Here is a 16,017-nt window from a genome sequence, read left to right as displayed (position 1 = left end):
GTCTGCTGCGATCCAGGAATTGTACTAGGACCTTTTCATACATTGTCTTAATTCTAAAATAACCCTACTAGATGGTTAAATCCCTAATTTATTCATGAGGAAACTGAGGTTCAAAAAGGTTAAATGACTTTCCTAGGGTCACACAACTAGTAAGTGTCTTGTGAATGAAAAGTATTGCCTGCCATATCACTAAACAAAGGGTGCTGCAGCCGTCAAGCCACTGCATCCACCCCCAACCGCGTACCCTGAGGGGCTCAGGAGGGGAAGGAACAGAACACTGGCCCTAGATAGCTAAGGTGCGCATCAAAGGAATGATTTCACGGAGTCCAGACTCTAGTATCTTCCCTTACATAGAAAAGCGCTAAATTCATTAACTTGAGATATCTGGTTTTATTTAATTAACAGTACTCTTCTGAAGTTCCGACAACCTGGTTATATATGTATGTATATGTATATATATATATATATATATATGTAGTATGTGTGTGTGCGCGTATATATATATATACACATACACATTGTGCGTATATATGTGTATATATATACGCACACACATACCCTGGCTTTTCCCTTACCTCTTCCGAGCAGTCTCTTAGAACTGAGAGACTGTCTTTGGAGCTTCAAGTCCTCAGAAAGACCACTGAATAAAACATAATTCTCAAATTTTAGGTTGTGCATTTCTTCAGTCGACAGTTTCAACCAGAATGTGACTTAGGTCTGTGTAACCTAAACCAAGTGTGCTTTCAGCTACAATCTGCTGTTTTACTGCGGCTGAATTAATTAAATGACTGTCTGGAGTTGTTAACCAATTATTACTTCCCACCCCTCCTCTAGGATGACCGTGAAAGGGGCAGTGGAATCCACACGCGCATTGAGAGGCACTGGTTGGGATGTGTGAAAATTCCATTTAGCACAATCTATTTCCAAGCACGGGTAAGCATCTGAAGTCAGAATTCTCTGGGAATAGGCAACTGCTCTAACTGCTCTATCCATTTTTCCTGATGAAGCTTTCTTTGTGGATATGCACCCTTACCTCTGAGAGAACTATATGCAAGACCTCTACTGGAAAGATAAAAAACCACTACATAAAGCCATTGATCTTCCGTCATATTTGCATGACTTATTAAAACATCTGTCTTCCTTACAGTTAGTAGTTCATGTGTGACGTTTCCAATCTGAGAATTTTTTTTAACATTTAAATAGAAGTGAAGAAGAAGGTGGGACAAAGGAGAAACTTATCAAAATGACGGAAGTGGAGTGGACAGATGCCTGAAAGTAACTTGAAGCAAACGATCAGGACAGCCAATGGCCCATTTGATCAAGTCACTCCGTTAATGTTTCCAGAGTCCTCACTATTTAAAATGTGAAAAATGGTTGGTAGGGACTTGCTCAACTAAGACACCATTCTTCAGAGTTCAGCAGTTTTGCTTAAGGGGGTCCGTCAGGCTAACAATCCTTGAATGACTTAGTAGCTTTAATCTGGGACAGTTAAGGATTCTGAACCGGCTTTAATATCCCAGTATTAAATCCATGGCAACAGGAGGCTTTGAACCATAGACTGCAGCTAATCTCACTCAGACATAGAGGAAACGGTTTAATTCCACACGAGATGACCACATGGAGAAAATGCTGCCTGGGCCACAGTCTCAAGCAAGGTCAACACCAAAACTCAAGTCTGAGAGGCGTGGACCAGGTGCAATCTCGAGCATCATTTGGAATTGCTGCGCTCCCCAGGCCAGAGGGACAGTCTGCAGGTGATGCTGCAGTTACACGCTTGCCAAAAAATTTGCATTTCCTTCTTTGAATAGATTCGAAAGGAAAAAAATTTTAAAGAGCACATCATTTTGCAAATGAAACTGCCCACGTTATTTGGCATCACATTTGGAAGGGTGCTCAGAAGTAATGACTCCAGACCTCTTCTTGATAAAGGAATCTCCTTTCCTCTACCCTGGAGAAGTCCATACTCTGGTAGAGTCCCTCCAGGAGGGCCCTCCCTACCTCACGGGGTAGCTTGCTCTCTTTCCAACAGCTCTGTCGTAAATCTCTTTTCTGTCCTCCCTGGAACCCTCATTTGTAGGTCCTAGTATGAAACTACACAAAACAAGTAGAATCCTGATTCAGTATTAATAATAGGAGTAACTATATTATATTATACAGGCGCATACTATATACCATTACCAGCTAGTTTATATGTCACCTAAATTAAACGTCACAGCAACCCAATAGGCATTATTGTCTCCATTTTATAGATGAAGAAATGGAAGCCTAGAAAGGGTAACTACTCAAATCCCAAAGCTTACAGCAGAGCTGGGATTCAACTTTTACCAGCTTCCAACATGCTTGCACTGGCTTATTCTTAAAGGAGACTGGTAAAAGGAGAGGTATTCAGTGTTTGCGTTTATTCGTTTCAGTATTGCTTTTGAAACTGATTGCATTAGATTTGTTAGTTTAAAAGGTCTGTCTGCTTCCAAAGCTCATGCTCTGAAGTGAACCCACAGGGGACATTTTGCAGTATCTGAGGACATTTTTGGTTGTCACAACTAGCAGGGGTGCAACTGGTATCCAGTGTGCTGAGGCCAGAAACACTACAAGCGTCCCACAACGCACAGGACAGCTCTCCAGAACAAAGCACTGCCCAGCTCCAGACGTGAGCAGTGCCGGTCCCCTCCCGGCTCATCTGTCTAGTTGACAGTAGAGCAGACGTGCCGGCTGTTCCAGCTGGACTTCACACGGCACTGGCTTTATGCTCTCTTCTCCCTCTTCCGCCTGCTATGGGCTTCGGGGGAGCTCTACCAATGCAAGGAGGAAAATAAACAAAAGCTTGCTTAATCCCTCTCTAGAGGGCATATTCACTGAAAGATTAAGTTCTTTCTCTGTGTCTCCTGAGACATAACTGCCACAAAAGACTGAAATAAAAATTGGATTCTTTGAGAGTCCGTGAATCTCAAATGCTCGCCTCAGTAGTTTTGCAGCAGTAGACAGTCTTTCGTAACCTCACTGTTGCTTTGACTACACAGGACTAAAAATTCTGCCTTTTTGAACCTCTGCCTAAGTTAGGTCATTTCACGTAAGCGGCCTGAAATTCATTCAGCTTACATTTATTCAGCACCTACTCAATACAAAACACTGCTATATATTGGAGAAGGGTGATGCAAAAGGGAGCACAGATTCTATTTGCAAAGAGCGATTATCTAAAAAATATGATAAATACGCACATAACAACGAAGTCTGGCAGAACATGTCTGTGCAATAGATGGAAGCAGCACACCGTATGTGAGGCTGGCGGAGGTAACAAAACAAACCATGAAGATGACACCTGACCTGAGCCTTGAAAAATGATTAAAAGTCTAAAAGGTGGAGATGGGAAGCTGGGGCATTCCAGAGAAGGGGACCGGCCACTAGCTGACACTCACTTACCTTACGACAGGCATTTTCCTTAGTGTTCTACGTCTGTTAAGCCTTGAGTGCATGTAACTGCCCCACAAAGTAGGTACTACTGCTGTCTCCTTTTCACAAATGCAGAAGCCGAGTCACTTAGAGTTTAATCCAAGATTTGAACCCAGGCAATCTGCTGTTGGTTTCAACTTGCATAATTTGTACACGCTCTCATGAACTAAGGAGAGAAGGCAGGAAAAGACAGAGCCCTTTCTATGCGAGCTTACGGAGACCAGCCTGGAGAGACCAGGTTGGGGGGGTGGGGCCCTGAATACCAGTCTGAGCAGCGTTTACTAAATTCGTCAGACGATGAGGAGTTGACACTTGCCCTTGAACTTCTGCTGGAAAATCACCAGGCGGCTTACCAAGTCCATTTTCTTCACAGATTGAAGGAACCTTTAAAATCGATACTCCCCCAGTTCTCCTGGGCTACAGCAAGGAGCGAAGCGTGATTGCTGAGCGGGGTTTTGACTCTGTCCGAAGCCTCAGTGAAGGCTCCTACATCACCCTGTTCATTACCCTGGAGCCCCAGCTGGTTCCCGGGGAGTCGGTTCGAGAAAAGGTAACTGCGTACTCTCTGAAATCGCGTGTCTGATGCAGATGAAACGTGGGAAGTGCTTGCCAGGCTCCACTTTTATAAACTTGGACTAGATGGCACAGGCAGAGATTCCCTTACTTCAGTGTCCGTTTATTACTCTGTTAGTCCGGACAGAACAAAGGTGAGAGAACAGCTGTGTTGAGTCTGTTTTTTCCACTGTGTCAATAATTACGTTGATCAGCAATTTAAACTTTTAGCAAAGCGAGACAAATATGAACATGCTTTGCTTTTCAAAGAATTTTCTCAACAGGAAGAAAACGAAATATGACAGACTGGAAAAGCAGGCTGCTCTATGATCTTGACATTTATTGGCAAGGGTGCTGACATACATTTCCAAGGCTGACCTCACAATCCTGGTTGTGTTGTATATTGAATCAATTCATAGGATCATAAAGCTAAGACTCTCAGGGGTCACCACAGTCCATTTCAGTGCTTTCTGACAGAAACAAATAAATATATGCACATGTCCTCTAATTTTGCATAGCTCTAGACAAAAAGAATTTCTAGGACTTCTGTTTGTTAACATCTGTTTCACCACCTTCATAACTGGGAGATACTTTCTTAATTTAACATACTTTGAGCAGCATTGATGCATACTGCCCTCATGGGATTTAGGAGAAAGTATTGATCGTGACCTTTTATTATTATAAATTCATACAGTAGTAACAACCTCCACCAACACCATGCATTGACTTGTCACTCTTCAGACAGTGACGTATGTCCTCCCTTTTAAACTCACAGCTGTCCTGTACGCTGGGTCTGCTACTGAGAGACGAGGGCAGTGAGGCTCAACTGTCCAGGGTCACCTGGGCAGTAAATGGCAGAGCTAACAATTAAACAACTGTCTGACTTTAAGGCATATGTCTTCAACAAATATTTACTGAGCATCTTCTATATGACAGGCATTTTTTTTAGGTACTGGGGACAAAGCAGCCTAAAAAAGTGGCTAAAAATTCCTCGGAGCTTACACTCATACGTGAGCCCACATGGTTAACTACTAAGCCATTCTGCACATGTTGTTATTCTGACTCTTTATCCACTGTAATTAAGACTCAGAGATGACAAAGAATGAGCACATTCCTCTGTTTCTTTTTCAGTTTTACAATGTGGCTCGCAGAGAAAAATACCACCATTATTTCCTATTTGCAAGGCATTTACAGGAAAACATGAAGGACTGTTGGAAAAACGAATCTACTGAAATTCAAATTAATCTCATATGCTAGCATTTGTCACTAACGCTGTGACAAATATGTTCTCCAGAAGACATGTTAGCATTTATACATTTCAGAATATTTCTAGAGAGGGAAACATGTATTCAGAGTGCTCTTCTTCATGTATAAACTCAAGAGAAAGCCAACAAGCATGTCTACCAGAAGAACACTCTCAGATAAAAGATGATTTTGCTATTTCAGACGCAGTCAGCAAGCACTCCATCTGGAGGTGAGCTTCCAAAACACGTGCGAGCAGTGTGACTGAGGCTGAAAACCAGAGACGCCCTTGCTGTCAGGCGTTCTTCCCAGGCACTGACCAATGCCGGAGTTTTTAAGATCCTATAGCCTTCCTTCCTTACACGAGATGTCTAAGCGGTCAGCCGCTGCCTTCCGTGGCATTTCACTGCCCCGCTGTGGCTGTTACGGAGCGTTGCTCTTAGACCTTTACAGTGAAGGCGTAAGGAAGCCCCTTCAGAACGCAGACCCTGTAGATCCTTGATAAGGAAGGCTTGTGCACTGACAGAACCTGGCGCCCTGCACACACAGCGGCAGAAACCACCACTCAGTGACCCCCTGCAGATTATTCAGGACCGAGAAGCACTCATTTTGAATAATAGGGACCACAAACCCAGAACTGTTTTTCTGCTTAACAGCAACTTCCAGGATTAGCAGATCAGTGCTCTCTCCACCATGACCCCATATTGAACCAATCTATATGATTTTTTTTTCAAGGTATTCACTCATAGAACTTCCCAAAAAATTCATAGCAACTCCTGAAATTCTTATTTTAACATCCCCTACTTTACATTGTCTCAGGAAAAACACACAAAAAAATTTTAAATAGATCATTTCTGTTAATAAAGTCTTCCTCTTGTTTCCTTTCTTTTTTTCTTTCTTGCTTCTGATAGATGAGTGACATGCTTAAAAAGGTACTAAGTGTTTTGTTTCATCATCAGTCAATAGTTATTAGGCTTCAATTAGCTGCTTCTGTCCTCTGCCGTCTAACGGAAGCTGCTGGGTCCTAATGTGTGTGTGATTCCTTGGCCATGAACTACAGATGCCTGTAATTCATGAAGAATGTCCAGCTTTGTCTTTTGGCCCATTTCTTTTTGTCAGAAAGATTCTTACTTAGCTCTGAATCGGGAAGTCACGTGTCTGAATGTCACTTGCATACTGGGAGCTACCTCCACTGTTTCCAGGTCCTTAAATCCGTGAGCTGCTTCTTACAGAAACAGTGTGGTTGTGACAGTTCTTTCTGTTAGTGGAGCTGCCACAGTTTAGGTATTCCAAGGGAAAATCAACCTCGTTCAGTTTTCTGCAAGTATTTATATTAACCTAGAGGTCAAAGAGTTGGCCCAGTTAAGAATCTTCCAAATTTCATGTTCAGTCAAATTGTGAATTTGTCAGTTTCACATTTATTTGTTTCATAATAAACGACCCAAATCCTTTTACTATTTAACTTCTGCTTGGCACTTCTTAGATTATCAACATAACACACTACTCCTTAAATTACTGTTTCAATCCATTAAATGGCACCCTGGTGGCCTAAATAAGTATGAATGATCATTAACAGGTGCCTATTAAATGCTTACCTTCTGCTTGCTCAGTGCAGAGAAGAGCGCAGATCATTCAGACATGAGCCCTGCTCTCAGGAAGCACTGGTTAGAGTCAAAATACACAACAGTACATGAAGGTCCAAGTGGTAGGAAAGGTTTTATACATACTTTTTTCAACTTGGACAGCCAGTAGTCAGGGCTGATTGAAGATCTTTCCTGTTCTTGCTGAACGGTGCCAACAGCTGCCTCTCTTTAATGCTTCGGTAGCATACTGTGTCTATCACTCTGGTCAAGTATTTTAAGTACCTGATTGCTTATTGCTGTTCTCCTCTAGACTAGCAGTTTCTTGTGGGTACCATTTCATATACATTAATCCAGAGTGCCTGGAACCTTTTAGACTTTCAGCAAACACTTTTCAAATAATTGGAGAAATACGTAAATTAGTGAGTTGCAAGGAAACACAGATGAATTCAACAGGGTGCTTTTTTTCACACCACCCATTTTGTAATTCTTAACCTTTCTAAAGTTACAATTATTTCTGCCTTAAGAGTCTGTGACACACCCATACCAAAGTCTTATAGGCTCACCTTTTTCATTTATTTATCTATCCTTCATCATACCTAGTTGGTAGCTGCCAGGTCTTGGCACTTTGCAGAGCACTGGGCGGTTATGATTATGACGATGTTAAGATTCGGGTGTCAAGGGATGTCCAATGATAACATAAAGGAGGCTTCTCGAGATGCCCCCATCCCACCTAACCCCCACAACTGCTACCCCGATTTCTCAGGATACAACAATCAAATAAGAACCAGGAGCCACAATCCAGCTCCATTATAAGAGGATCAAGAACAATTAGGATATTTAAGATTGCATTTAAAGTCATTAAAAAGTAATGGGATATTTTCTATGTTCCCATTCATTTACTCAACAACATCTGTTAAGCAGATATTATGTGCTGAGTAGTATCCTCGACACTGGAGATAAAAAACTGATAAAAACAAAATCCCTGACTTCAGGAATCTTACTCTATGAGGGAGACAAAGTAAACGAGTGTATCAGTAGATTTAAATGCTAAAAAAATAACGCCGAGTGTGAAGGGGATATAGCTGGATGCATTTCCCTCCTCAAAAATGAACAAAACTGACAAATTTCTATAAACAAATAAATACATACATACATACATACATACATACTGTCAAGTACTGCCTGGAATCTAAATTCTACTTAGAGTTAATTTTCTGATAAAATTGTGCATTTGTCTTCAAATCCTTTGAAATATAAGCAACCATACATATATTTTTTATACTAAACAACAAAATTCTTATAAAAATATTTAAATATCTGCTTTTCTCATGCTACTTTTCAGCAATTGCTGGAGGGAGTAATGACACCATACATCTAGAGACAACTGAAATTTGTTCTGTTTCATCTGTTTTGAGTTACTTTAAAAAGTCTGGGACTTGGCTCATCTTGGATCAGAGAACCACCTAAGAAAACTATTGCACATTTTACATTTCTAGGTCTGCTTCCTTTTACACTGAGACTCATTAGTGTTATCTATCACATTGATTATGGATTTCAAACTTTTGAGCATATCCACAAATACCTGTAAATTTGTTGTCCTTTTAACATGAGTTGCTTTGGCTTTGCATTTGAGATGCTAGATTTCTAAGCTCCTCTACCCTCTAAAACCAGTCTCAAAATACAAATAAAACCATTCCTTGGCCTCATCAGAATTAGTACATCATAGTTTAATTATTATATACTGTTTTATTAACCCAGTAATTTCCATACCACTGCTTGCCTGTTGACTACTTTCTTTCAGTCCTGTTGGATATATTTTACGTATTTAATGAACCCATCCAATTTTTAGATTATAAATATAATTAAACAAAGCTTCAGGAACACCAGGGCATGACAGTTCCGTAAGAGGTCGTTAAATCATGCTTCCTGACGCACGTTGAGTTTATATTGACTGTGGGATCTGAACAGGTTCTACTGCATCTCCTGTAATCATAAAAAAATTCCACAGAGTCTTTCTTTTTAAAGTTTGATTCTCAGGAAGATGAGAAATTGCTTCAAGCAACAGAGAAGTTTCAAGCTGAATGTGCCCTAAAGTTTCCAAATCGTCAGTGCCTTACAACAGTGATTGACATCAGTGGGAAGACCGTCTTTATTACGCGTTATCTCAAGCCTTTGAACCCTCCTCAGGAGCTCCTTAATGCCTACCCCAACAACCCCCAGGCAACAGCAGTAAGTATTTCATAGCCAATCAGTGTTGTTGCTAAAAAGGTTTTAAAATTTCAATGTACTGCCCTCTCAGTTATGGTATTTCACAGTACTTAGGACAGTAACTATATCAAGGTTATTGGTGATTAAAGTCAGGATTACAACTATTTTAGTACCACAAGGCTTACTTTCTTTAACAGAGTCTGAAGGTGCCAGCGAGGATAATCATTCTTAGTCCATCCGTTCAGTGAGCAGTTAAGTACTGAGTGCTTACTGCATCTCTGGCATTATGTTGGGTGCTAGAAAATTAACACTGGGAAGATGCTGTATCTACACTTTCTCCACGTCTTACATAAACACGTTTTCATTACGTGTTCTCTATAACTTTGCTAGAATTTGAATCTAGGCCTCTGATGTCAAAACTCATGCACTTTCTATTATAGCTAGATAACTATTCAGTATTATACTAAATGCTCTAATCATTAAATTCAAAACAAGCAAAAATTATTTCCAAGATTTAAGTATATACATAGGCCATCACCACAAAAAGCATCCATGCTGATGTATTAAATATACATGCACCATTTTCTGCCTGCAGAGCACCAGACCTATTGCGATCTCACGTGAGCAGACGCTGTACGTTAAACGGGCTATTCTTAGGTCGATACTGTAACTCCTGGCTGGAGGGTGGACAGTATAGAGAGTAATTGCTGCTAATAAGTCATTAATATTGTAATTTAGGGATAAGGTAACGATACACCTATTTGCAGATATAAACACCTTGTGTTCCACATTTCATTTACCTTTTTATTATTCAATTTTTATTAAAAGCCAGAATAGGGACTTCTATTCTCTTTAGCGTAGAAGATATGCAGAAACCTTCTCCTAGTAGAGAACACTTAAGAGTTATGAGTAAAATATTTAAAACATGTTTTCAATCACGACTGAAACAGAAATAAGGTGAGGAGGAAATCAGAGACAGGGAACAAGAAAGCAAGACTCTACAAGGGTGAGGGTTTGGAATAGTGTTCGCTCTGAGGTCATCCCGTAATTCCTGATGCCCAGAGATCGGTTTCAATGGGCCACAGGCTGCTAGAGACAGGAAACAGTGTGTGGCGCTAGAGCAGGCTGCAAGGCTGAATTAGAGACTCAGCTACAGAGCTGGGACTCCCGAAAGGTAAAATCATTGGGAGGTAAACTAGGAAATACCCTGCCCTGTAGAAAGAAACCTCCTGTGCTCAATCTTGTCTCTGGATGGAAGAGAAAAAACGAAAAGTCTCTCCTGAGAATTCCTAATCACTGGGCTGTATTTATTCACACTTGGGACTGAAATTTACACTACCGGTATGACCCCCAAAAACTTCAACAAAAAGTTAAAGTAATCCATGTTGGCAATGGCCCTGAGTTTTTGTCAGAAGCAAAAACAAATCCTTCTAGAAGAACATCCTTTAAATTCAGCCTCAGAAAGTTTCCACAGAAAGAGTTCCAAGAAACACGAACATATAAAAGATCATCAGTGAAAAAATAAGTCACTATGAAAGAAGGTAGGAATTAGCAGAAACAACGAACTGCAAAATTCAGGCTGCAAAGCCTGCAGTTATTAGAATGATCAGATTCAGAATATAAAATAGGTATGTTTAATAAGTTTAAGAAGTCTAGGGAATTGAAAATAGAACAAAAGAATAGACTATTAGAACTGACAAGCAGAGTGTTAAAAGTACTACATGGAACTTGTAGAAATAAAAGAATAAGTTAAAATGAGAAACTGAACAGTTTAGATATGACAGCAAATAAAATTAAATACAGAGTTAAATTACATACAGTTAAATACAGAGAGAATTAGTGAACTGTAATATACACGCCAAGAAATTACTTGGAGTATAGCACAGAGAAAGAAAAAATGGAAGATATACAGGAGTGGTTAACAGACATGGATGAGAAGGGGAAGGACCGAATTGTGTATAAAAGGAGAAAAGCAATATTCAAAGAGACAGAGCTAAGAACATTCAAGGTCTGACAAAAGACAACAGTTCTCTGATTCAAAAAGCCCAATGAATCCTACAGAAGATAAGTAAAATGAAATTAAATCCTAGGCATACCATAGGGAACTACAAAAGCAAAGATGATGTTAAAAGCAGCTAGGGAGAAAGTGCAGATTGTCTACAAAAGAACGATAATTAGGCCAGTGGATTTTTTAGCTACACAAGTGAAAGCCAGAAAAGGAATAACATCTTCAAAAGGCTAAAAGAAAATAACCATCAAACTAGTCATTTCTATCCAGTGAAACTATCATTTACACAAACACTGGGAGAACTTGCAACCAAAAGATTCTCCCTTAAGAAGTTTCTAAAAAATATACTTCAACGAGCAGGAAGGAGGGAGGGGAATAGCTCAGTGGTAGAGCACATCCTTAGCATGCACAAGGTTCTGGGTTCAATCCCCAGTAGCTCCACTTAAAAAGAGAGAGAGAGAGAGAAGGAAGGAAGGTTATCAGAAAATCCTAGATGCGGCACAGAATGACAGGCGAAGAGAATGGGAAATTTGTGAGTAAGTCAGCAAACCCTGTAAATCACAGCAATGATAATAGGGTGTGGCTGAAAAATCAGGATAGGACAAAAATCCTGAAAAAACGCATATATGTCAGGACAGGATTGATTACAGTATCTTAATGCCCCTGTATTTTCCAAGATGAAGGCAAAGATAATTATTAATTTTAGAGTTTAAGTTGAATATTCATATTGAAATTTCCAGATTAAGAATTTAAAAGGGTTTTTTAAAGAGAGTATAACTTCTAAACTAGCAGAAGATAAAGTAAGGAAATGGGGTAAAGCGAGTGGGGAAGAAAAAAAACACTGGAAAAGTGTAAAAAATAAAAAATAAAAAGCACAGAATAAGGTAGTAGAAATAGTCTAAAATATTTACCAATAATCACAATCAACGCAAAGGGATGAAACTTTCCAGTTAAAAGACAAAGACTGTAAAACCAGATTTTTAAAACGATCTGTAGTGGAACTTGACAAGCTGATTCTAACATGTATATGGCAGAGCAAAGGGCCAAAAAATAACAAAGACAGTTCTGAAGAAGAAGTCAGTGGGAAGGGCCACAATATCATATATCCAGGTACTTATGAGACCCTGGTAATTAAGGTACAGTGGTACTGACACACACGTACCAAACAGAAAAACGGAAGAGAATTAAAAAATCCAGACAGATCCACTCAAATGTCACTCCCTCAGTCCTGATATATGACAAATTGTACTGGGATCACCGATCTTACACATGGAAAAAATAAAAAACAGATGCCTGCTTCACACCATTCAACTGCACATAGATTTTAAAAGAAATTCCCAGAAGTCAGAAACATGAAAGGCCAATAAGCATATGAGAGGATGTTCAACTTCCTTAGCAATTACAGAAATATGAGTTATACCCACAATAATGCACTAATCTTGGTTACTATATACTACTGCCCTCTAAAAGGAACCAGGGCTTCTTGGAGAACTGGCTGCTTTCAGGACTGAGCTAGGGGAAATACAAGCTAGGGGAGCTAGGGGAAAGTCCTGTTATGCCAGAAAGTAAGTGGGGGAAAAAAGAAGATGAATGAGGTCATTTCAAAGAGACACAAGAGCCAGTTTCTCCATCTGTAAAAGATGGGTGGATGCTAACAGCAATCCTCCTCAGGATGTTTAGAGAAGGTTAAATGAGATAGTATTAACACAACACTTATTTGCACTTGTGAGCATTTGTTTCATTTCATTCACATAAATGTTTGTGATATATGAAACTTTCTTGCAAGAAATGAGAGCCAGCTATTTTATTAGAAAAAAATTACAGCTAATTTTGTCTGACCAGGAACTGGTGGCTCGATACGTGTCTTTGATTCCCTTCTTGCCTGACTCTGTTTCATTTGCTGGTATCTGTGACCTGTGGAGCACATCTGATGTAAGTAGTTCTTCCTCACAGACTCACTGGTTTGAGCTGACTTCGTGGAATACTAGTAAATGGCTTGCATAATTTTAAATTGCAACACTCATTAGTCATTATAAAAATCTACATGGCCATCGCTTTAGCAGGATGAGCTAAATTCTGAAGTATTTTTTTTTCTTCCTGGTTCAAGTTGCCCAAAGTTCAGAAGTTAAAGAAAGAAAAGTAATTATTTGTGCGCACACACACACACACACACACATCCCACTTCAGAAATCTTAATGCTATTTTATCCTCTCAATGTTACTTTAACAACATCCTAGTTTTATTTATTAAATAATCAAAATCACAATATATATTACATTTGAAAACTGCATATTCCTTAATTTATGGGCATCTGAAAGCATGTTATTAGTCATTCAGTATGGATTTCTTGGTCACCTATCACATATTAGACACTGTGCCGAGTTCTGGCTATGAGCAAAATAAACATAGCCTCTGACCTCATGGAACTTACAACCAATGCACGCTACATAAACTTCCAAATGGGTCTTCAGTAGTATGAAACAAACATGTATTATCACTGGTATTCATTCTGCTTCTGAATCTCACATCAAACTGTGTTTGCATAAAATTGAACTGTGTTATACAACTCCCTTTGAAGGATAGCTCTAAATGGAAGAAATTTAAGTATACTTTAAAATTTTTTCTCCGATATATTTTAGCAACGTAATGTTGACAATTTTAAAGATAAAATTTCCATAACCTCAAGATATCCATAAGAAGATATACAAAGAATAGAATAATTAATATGCTCTAGAGTCAGACTATCTTGACCACTTCCGAGGTGATGCTTTCTCTCTCTGTGCCTCCACTTCCTCATCTGTAAAATGGGAAGAGTATCACCCCCAAAGGTTTATTCTAGGATTAAGTGAATTAATGCATGCAATGTGCTTAAAGCAGTGTGGTGGCAGGGTTGAGGATAAGAACAGGCAGAGCACAGAGGATTTTCAGGGCAATGAAGACACTGCATGATGCTGTAATAACGGAGTTGTCAACACCCACAGAATGTATAACACCGAGAGTGAACCCTACGTATAAGCTATGGATTTTGGGTAATTAGTGTGTCCAGGTAGGTTTATCGGTTGTAACATGTGTACCGCTCTGGTGGGGCATGTGGATAGTGGCGAGGCTGTGCCTGTATGGGAGCAAGAAAAATCCGGGAATTCCTTTGCTGTGAACCTAAAACTGCTCTAAAAAATCAAGCTTTTAAAAAGTGTTTAGCTATCATATATAAATTCAAAATAAAAAAAGTTTAACCTTTGAAATTTGTCTCCCCCACCCCACCTCGTAACTGATTCTAGAAGCCCGTGTCATCAGTGTCACAGAAAACATCATGTCCAACTAAAAGTGTTTTTTTTAATTTTATTGAATTAACAACACAGCACCAAAATTTGGAAAAAATATTTTTAAAATAGTCTTATCCTTTAAGGCACTAATTTTAACAATAACTTTTAAAAATTCTGTACAGCCCATGTAGAGTGAAGCAGTCAGTCAGTGCAACATCTTTTTTTTTTCTTTTTTCTTTTTGTCAGCAATTTCTTGATCTCCTGGCAGGAGATGAAGAAGAGCATGCAGTATTGTTATGCAATTATTTCCTGTCCCTGGGGAAGAAGGCCTGGCTGGTGATGGGCAGTGCCATTCCCGAGGTAAGGCCAGGCAGGATGGCTCTAACAACGTCATTGTCTAACGTGGTTGTGTTATGTTCCAAGTCATGGACAGGACTTTCTTCATAATAGTCCTTTGAGTTGCAAGGAAAGTGGTCCAGAAATTCCAGTGATAAGACACAAAATGGTTTTGAGGGTAGTTGGGCCCTACACAATAAATGCTGCAGGGTGTTTTTGGCAAATCTGAGCCCTCTCGCACCCATAGACCCCACCTAGCTCTGTCCTTTTAGTATGAGCTCCCTCCAGCCTCTGTTACTAAGAATTCTGATTTCCTTAGTGTTCTAAGTGTCATTCATGCCAAGGAGTGAGGTGAGGGAGATTAAAAAGTACAAACTTTTAGTTCTAAAATATGTGAGTCACAGGTATGAAATGTACAGTGTGGGGGATATAGTCAGCAATTATGTAACACCTTTGTATGGCGACAGATGACGACCAGACTGATCATGGTGATCGTTCTGAAATGAATAGAAATATCACTATGTTGTGTACCCGGAACTAACATACTGTTATCGGTCAATTACACTTCAAAAACAAACAGACAAATACACCCACAGAAAAGAGATCAGATTTGTGTCTACCAGAGGCAGGGAGTAGCAGGGAAGGGGAATTAGATAAAGGTAAGCAAAAGGTACAAAGCTTCAGTTATAAGATAAACAAGTAATGTACAACACAATAAAGATAACTAAAACTGCTCATGGTGGAATTACTGCTGTTATTCTGAGACATGTATACAGGTAATAAGGGGAAAAGTTAATGAGTAATTATGTAATTTTTTCATTCTATCATTCCATGTTTTTGAGAATTGTAATTCTAGGTGTGGAAGAAAGGAGATGATACAGTTACAGTATTAAAGAGGTTGAATAAAAAGCCTGAAAGAAAAAATGAAAACTGCTGTGCATTATAAATGAAAGCTATTAAGAGAGTAAATCCTAAGAATTCTCATGATAAGAAAAAATTTTTTGTTTCTTTAATGTTATTTGAGACGATACATGTTCGCTAAACCTACTGTGGTAATCATTTCATGAAGTATGGAAGTCAAATCACGTTGTACACCTTAAACTTATACAGTGCTGGATGTCAATTTTATCTCAATAAAACTGAAAAAATATATATCCCATTTAATTAATTCTTTTAAAGACATATTGGTTGGAGTAACACACTTCTCCTATCCCTGTTTGGTCACTTACACTGCACTAGTAGCACATGCAAGAATTTTGCAAAAGTAAACTTGATTTTATTTTTCAGTCCAGCACAATCTAGAACTTCAAACTAATTTTCACCATTAGCCATGGAGTTTAGAAAACAGGGCCCAACTAAAGTTATGATTGTCTGTGAA

The 16,017-nt window shown here is 39.3% G+C and overlaps 1 protein-coding gene and 1 long non-coding RNA gene across 5 annotated transcripts in view; one reads left to right on the top strand and one right to left on the bottom strand.

Annotated features, from left to right (window-relative positions):
- Positions 1-16,017, top strand: part of CC2D2A (coiled-coil and C2 domain containing 2A) — a 113,253-nt gene that overhangs the window by 86,887 nt on the left and 10,349 nt on the right. For all 4 annotated transcript variants that reach the window (XM_006208095.4, XM_072946086.1, XM_072946090.1 and 1 more), the window contains 5 exons: positions 835-933; positions 3,821-3,997; positions 8,850-9,053; positions 12,883-12,972; positions 14,550-14,663. In XM_006208095.4, coding sequence (XP_006208157.2) covers positions 835-933; positions 3,821-3,997; positions 8,850-9,053; positions 12,883-12,972; positions 14,550-14,663 — 684 coding nt within the window. The remainder of the gene's footprint in view (positions 1-834; positions 934-3,820; positions 3,998-8,849; positions 9,054-12,882; positions 12,973-14,549; positions 14,664-16,017) is intronic.
- On the bottom strand, positions 2,385-3,834 carry LOC140688040 (uncharacterized). The gene is made up of 2 exons (XR_012062718.1): positions 3,418-3,834; positions 2,385-2,789 (listed from the first exon to the last, which is right to left on the bottom strand). It is a non-coding gene; the product is annotated as an uncharacterized lncRNA (long non-coding RNA).

Source organism: Vicugna pacos, chromosome 2 (genome assembly GCF_048564905.1).
Source record: "Vicugna pacos chromosome 2, VicPac4, whole genome shotgun sequence".
Classification (NCBI taxonomy): Eukaryota; Metazoa; Chordata; class Mammalia; order Artiodactyla; family Camelidae; genus Vicugna; species Vicugna pacos.
The sequence above is the reverse complement of the archived record's forward strand: the minus strand, read 5'-3'. Positions and strand labels throughout refer to the sequence as shown.